The 6,485-nt window shown below is 33.0% G+C and overlaps 1 protein-coding gene across 4 annotated transcripts; it reads left to right on the forward strand.

The window, feature by feature from the left end:
• Positions 1 to 72: 72 nt before the first annotated feature.
• Positions 73 to 4,611, forward strand: LOC139899317 (uncharacterized). 4 transcript variants are annotated; one of them, XM_071882143.1, is made up of 5 exons: positions 73 to 1,027; positions 1,415 to 1,463; positions 1,597 to 2,137; positions 2,393 to 2,741; positions 3,322 to 4,611. In XM_071882143.1, exons 3-5 carry the CDS (start codon positions 1,597 to 1,599, stop codon positions 4,472 to 4,474), a joined length of 2,043 nt encoding a protein of 680 aa, XP_071738244.1. In that variant the 5' UTR covers positions 73 to 1,027; positions 1,415 to 1,463; the 3' UTR covers positions 4,475 to 4,611. The 4 variants fall into 4 exon arrangements, with proteins under 4 accessions (XP_071738244.1, XP_071738242.1, XP_071738241.1 ...); XM_071882141.1 differs by having other exon boundaries at positions 73 to 567; positions 979 to 1,027; positions 1,597 to 2,741; XM_071882142.1 differs by having other exon boundaries at positions 139 to 210; positions 979 to 1,027; positions 1,597 to 2,741.
• Positions 4,612 to 6,485: the final 1,874 nt, after the last annotated feature.

The following is a 6,485-nucleotide window of genomic DNA, read 5'->3' on the forward strand; positions in this document are numbered from 1 at the left end:
ATTGAAAATTTCATTTTTTTTTTTTTTTTGTTTGATTGTTAGTTACTCTAATTATTTGATCAAAAACTAAGTCTTTTTATTTTTTTATCGTTGTCGTTGGTGGTGGTCTGACGATTGTATGATTGTTATTACTAAACTTTTGATATAAATCAAGTCTTTATTGAGTTTGTAAATCAAGTTGGGGCAGTGATGAAGTTTGATCGATGAATCGTACATCTTAATTATTATTTAGGTAGCTCTAATTACATTACATTATTATTAATATTAATAAATTTTTAGTTTTGGGTGGTGAGTTATCTGTTACAGGGGAAGATTTTGACATATGTTGATCTGAATAAACGAGTATTATTTATTTATTTGTTGTAATCTTTGTTATTATATATATATATATATATATATATATATATATATATATATATATATATATATATATATATATATATATATATATATTATTTTTTTTGGTATCGAACAATAGCCTGCCTTCTAGGTGGTGGTTCAAAGGGATTTACTAATCTGTTTGATAAAAATCAAGTCTTTGATCAGGCGTATGTAAATTGTGTTCAGGTAGTAATGAATTTTGAGCCAAGAGATCGATTTATAAACTATAAAATTGATCTATTGAATAAAAAAATAAAAATAATAAAGATTAAGTTTTTTTATTTCACTTATCTGTAATCACTGGCAATTTGTTTTATAATTGTTTGTTCCAGTTGATTGTCCGTGGTCTGATTTGTGCATCTCAAACATTCTAAATACATCTCATTATGGCTATTTTCTAATTTTCATGTTAGAAAGGGATTAGTTGTATGTGTTTGTTGAGCTGATGACATATACAGTTGGTGTCTTCTTAAGCTAAATTTGCAAGATTGAAATATGGCATTTTTTATGTATGTTCAAAGTGGGGAAAAAAAACAAGAAAGACAAAAAAACATTATAAGAGTATACTCACTCTTTATTTATTGTGTGTTTTTCCAGCCGAATAAAAACTTAATCCGATTTGGAGAAGCGACGTCGGCGGTTTCAGGTAAATATGGAGAAAGTTCAATTTCAACCTTCTTTTTTCTAAGTTAAAAACCAGGTTTTTGTACAAATCATTCGGGGCTTTAATTCATTAAAAGATGTTAGAACAAACTACTTTTGGATAATTAGATGCAGTATTTATTTTCCTCCTACAAGGTACAGACTACTACAGATCTATCCAATTTTGTAATCACTCTCAAAAGTCAGATGTAGACTATTTATGAGTTATGACTAAGTTACACTATCTCTGTTTTATCTCTAATTCATATGTCATTCCGATATTCAATCTTAACTCCATTCCCATTACATAAACAAATACTAGATCCTAAGTTTTACTAGTTTGAATAATCTTCTTTATTAATGCAGAAAATAATCTTCTTTATTAATGCAGTGCACAGCAGATTTCCTACAAAGAAACGAAGGGTCGAAAGTTCACGAAAGTATGTAATTCTATCTAGTACTGTATTGTTAGGGAAGGATTAAAAATTTAGTCTTTAACCCACTGATTAGATATTTAAATGATTGTATTATTAAAATAAAATTCAAACTAACTGAAGTCATTATTGTTATTAGATGGAGCATGATGAGCAGCAGCAGCAGAAGGTTTCTATCAATTCAGCATCATGTGAAAAGTTGCCTTCTTTTTCTTCAAAATATCCATGGTTTATTCTTCAGAACCTCAAAGACGATAACAACATTGATACAGAATTTTTCTCTACACTACACGACCCATTGATTACATATCAATCTCAAATCCCCGAGTTTTACGGAAAACGCATCCGAGGTTGTTTCCATGGCTGGTTGATTCTATCAGACCATCCGGATAATGTTTTGTGGTCTCTTTGGAACCCAGTTACTTTGAAGTTTGTACTTTTTCCCCCTTTAAGTTTGAAAGATGGAGATGGTGAATCTATCGATGAATGTTTGTTGACGGCTCCTCCCGATGATCCCACTTCAGTCCTGCTGTTAACGAGACGTGATGCATCTAAATTTGTCTTGTGCCAGATAAATCGTAAAAGAAACAAGTTGAGATGGACTGAAATGTCATACGCTTGTCAACTCAAGAGAATGACATATGACGGTGAATTACTACATAACCTAAGTTGTTGCAACGGTAAAATCTATGCCTTAAATTACGACTGTTTTCTTTGTCCTATTGTCGTAGAGGTTAGGATTGTAGTAAAGAAAAGAGGAGAAGTTATGATTCAACTATTGATGTTTGGGGCTTGCCCTTGGCCTGATTCTGAGCGTTATAGTTCTTATAAGAAAGATACCTATATTAGAGGACACGGAAACGAATTGTTTTGCGTTAAAGTTTATTATCATGCGAAAACTAAGAAAATTGTTGATGTGTTTTTGTTTCGATTAGACACCGGTAGTGTAAATTCAGAAGAGTTGGAATGTCTCAAGAAATGGGACTTGAGTGGTATGACTATGGACGAAGTCAAAGATGGAGACCACGATGAGTTAGACATCACTCGAGTTATGTGGGAAGAAATTAATGACTTGAAAGACGCTTTCTTTTATCTAGATCTTGGTCGTAATGGCTCCATATATTATAACCCCGCAGTTGGCTCCAAGTTAGGGGGTTATATACACATTCGTGACAGGATGGACGAAATATTACACTTGTACCACGTCAGAGATAGAACTATCATCTCTTCTCCCATGCCTCTGCGAGTGGTCTCAACAACCCGTGTGTCGATGTGGGAAGGAAGGTAATTATAATTTTTGTTGATTTATTATGTTCATGCATCTATCTATCGGTCGTATATTCTGTATTATATTATTACTACACCGGTCCCATAATAATTGTCCAACAAAAAATGTTCAATTTTATGATAGATTGATGAATTGTCAATTGTTTCCTTGTATTTTTGAAAGTAAAGTTAAAAATTAAATTAGTTTAATTAATGGTTTTTATTGGTCGTTTCTAGTAAGTGACAATTTTACTACACCCGTCCCATAATATTTGTCCAACAAAAAATGTTCAATTTTATGATAGATTGATGAATTATCAATTTTTTCCTTGTATTTATTAAAGGAAGTTAAAAATTAAATAAGTTTAATTAATGGTTTTTATTGGTCGTTTCTAGCAAGTGACAATTTTTTGAGACATGCGAGGTGGACAATTAATAAAATGGGACAAAGGATTATTATTATTATTATTATTATTATTATTATTATTATTATTATTATATTGTATATTGTATATTGTATATTGTATGTATGTACATCTTATATCTATTGCAATTGCGTTTGCAATGATGGTAAAAATAATAATGTTTGATCATTTAGGCTAGAAGACGATCGACTCGAAGCTAATTGTACGAGTACCGTCAAACAAGAAAAGGATGAGAGAGTAGTAACATTAGACAAGGTTTTTAAGCCTAACCGATCACGCCTGCACTGTATTCCGTTTGACGTGTTGTGGATGATTATGGAACATTGTGTCGGTGTGGAGTACCTGTACTTGCGTGCTACATGCAAACTCTGTCGTCTAGCAGCACCTCTAAGCAGATTGCGTAGTTATTCGATAAACTCACTGTGGTTGATGGTTGTAGATAAACATCGAGGGATTATCGCTTTTACAGATCCGATGACGGGTGATAACTACTTTATGATGAAAAATTTCAAGGTGTTGTCGCTTGTGAACGACCAAATGTACTGTTCGAGGTATGGTTGGTTGTTGTTTAAGCGCAGAAAACAACAAGAAGAAGAAAAACAAGAAGAATTGGTGTTATTTAACCCTTTCACAAGTGATGTTCGCAAGCTTCCAGCATTTGGTTACATAAAAAGCTTATGTTTCTCGGCACCACCTAATTCCTCCAATAATTGTATAGTTGCTGGATTCACAGTCTACGAACGACGGTGGTATTTCGTCTACTCTGTAGGAGGAGCTTGGGAACGATCATCTTGGCGTTTGGTTCCTATTGATGATGATGACGATCGTCGATATTCGTTAACATTTATAGGCCGAGATCTTTACGCATTGAGTAAAGACGGAGAAGTCTTTGTATTCAAAAATTTGGATAAACGAGAGGTTCAAAAAACCATTTTAGCCGAAGCACCACCACCTATAAGTAGTAGTTGCGACTCACAATATTTCCTAATCAATTGCGATGATGAACATCTTTTACTAGTCGTTGTGGGTGAGGAGTTTGGAGAAGTTGAGGTATACAAGCGAAACGATGATGCGGATAAATGGGAGAAAATAGATGGTATAGGGAAGCACACAATATATATTGGTGGTACGACATCTGTTTGCGTTGATGCCAAAACGCCAGATATGGAGAACAAGATCTACTTCCCGCAGCTAGTTTGGTACTCACTCGAAACACACACGTATCACACATTGGATGGGAAAATTGTAAAAAAATGTTTCGGTGGTGGTGTGGGAGTGAAAACTCATTTCAATTGTCATGTTTGGATACAACCAAGTTGGTGTTAATTCGCTAACTTAATTAGCTAGGTATTGTTAGTCATGTTTGTATTATTAATTCGTGTGTGGGGTTGTTAGATTTTTATCAACTGTTTCTCATAAATGTTATGTTTGATTTTTTTTTTTTTTTTTTTTTTTTTTTTTTTTTTTTTAATGTAGATTATTTTTTTAAGTTGCAGTAACAAATTAGTTTGTTGCTCATAAATTATATGTTTGTCAAACACTTTCAATGGTATGGAAGATAAGTTTAATGTGGCAATTATTGTCAAACATTTTTTTTAAAAAAATTTTAAGTTGGCTGTTTGGCCGATATTGTTTAGTTGTTGTTTGGGTAACTATTTGCTTGTGGTTTTATTTGTTAAGAGTTTAATTTTATATTCATGGAATTATATTGTTGAAATTGTTAATGCCTTAAAACAGAAGTCTATGGCCAATGAACTGCTACTCCCTTTAGTTCGTTTTTGTTTGTGGTCTTGTACCAATCACCAAAATCTTTAGTTTGTGAGAACACATCTTCACTTTGATTTTTAGGACCAAATAGCATGATGAGTTACCATGATGAACATCTTTTATTACTAGTCATTGTGGGTGACTGGGTGTTGAGTTTTGAGAAGTTGAGGTATACAAGCGAAACAAAGGTGGGGGGGGGGGGGGGGGGGGGGGGGTAATGGGAGAAAATAGATGGTATAGGGAAGCACACGATATATATTGGTGGTACGGCATCTGTTTGCGTTGATGCCTGATAATGCTAAAAACGAACATATATTTCATAGCATTATTCCTTAAGAAAGACAAGCTTTTAGTTGCAATTATTCTATTTACAAGTGATATTCGTTTAAATAATAAAAGGTGAAGACAAAAGACAGATTCGACGAATTGAAGACGCAAACGACCAAAAAGCTCAAAAGTACAAAAGACAATCAAAGAGGTTCCAATTATTGATAAGAAACGTCTCGAAATTACAAGAGTACAAGATTCAAAACGCAAAGTACAAAATATAAAATTGTACGCAAGGACGTTCGAAAATCCGGAACCGGGACCGGAGTCAACTCTCAACGCTCGACGCAATGGACTAAAAATTACAAGTCAACTATGCACATAAATATAATATAATATTTAAATAATTCTTATAATTATTTAATATATTATATTATTTATAAAACCGTCGGCAGAAGAAAACAACCAAAAATGAGCCTCCCCAGCTGGCCATGCGATCGCATGGCCTGAAAGGCATAAATCCATGCGATCGCATGAGCCCCAGTTCCAGCCCACATGCCTATAAAAATCGAGCTTTGGTGAACCAAAAAGATATCCATCTTTCTCTTTTCTCTCATATATACGTAAAACATATATATATATATATTTATAATTTATATTTTAATTTTAATTATAATTCTAATAATAAGGGTATGTTAGCGAATATTATAAGGGTGTAAGTCGAAATTCTGTCCGTGTAACGCTACGCTATTTTTAATCATTGTAAGTTATGTTCAACCTTTTTATATTAATGTCTCGTAGCTAAATTATTATTATGCTTATTTAAAACGAAGTAATCATGATGTTGGGCTAATTACTAAAATTGGGTAATTGGGCTTTGTACCATAATTGGGGTTTGAACAAAAGAACGACACTTGTGAAAATTAGACTATGAGCTATTAATGGGCTTTATATTTGTTTAACTAAATGATAGTTTGTTAATGTTAATATAAAGGTTTACAATTGGGCGTCCCTATAAATTACCATATACACTCAATCGGACACGATGGGCGGGGTATTTATATGTACGAATAATCGTTCATTTAACCGGACACGGGAATGGATTAATAGCCACTAGAATAATTAAAACAGGGGTGGAATTATGTAAAAGGACACTTGGTATAATTGATAACAAAATATTAAAACCTTGGGTTACACTCAGTCGACATCCTGGTGTAATTATTAAACAAAGTATTAAAATCTTGTTACAGTTTAAGTCCTCAATTAGTTGGAATATTTAACTTCGGGTATAAGGATAATTTGA

This window comes from Rutidosis leptorrhynchoides, chromosome 3 (assembly GCF_046630445.1).
Source record: "Rutidosis leptorrhynchoides isolate AG116_Rl617_1_P2 chromosome 3, CSIRO_AGI_Rlap_v1, whole genome shotgun sequence".
In the NCBI taxonomy this organism is placed as follows: Eukaryota; Viridiplantae; Streptophyta; class Magnoliopsida; order Asterales; family Asteraceae; genus Rutidosis; species Rutidosis leptorrhynchoides.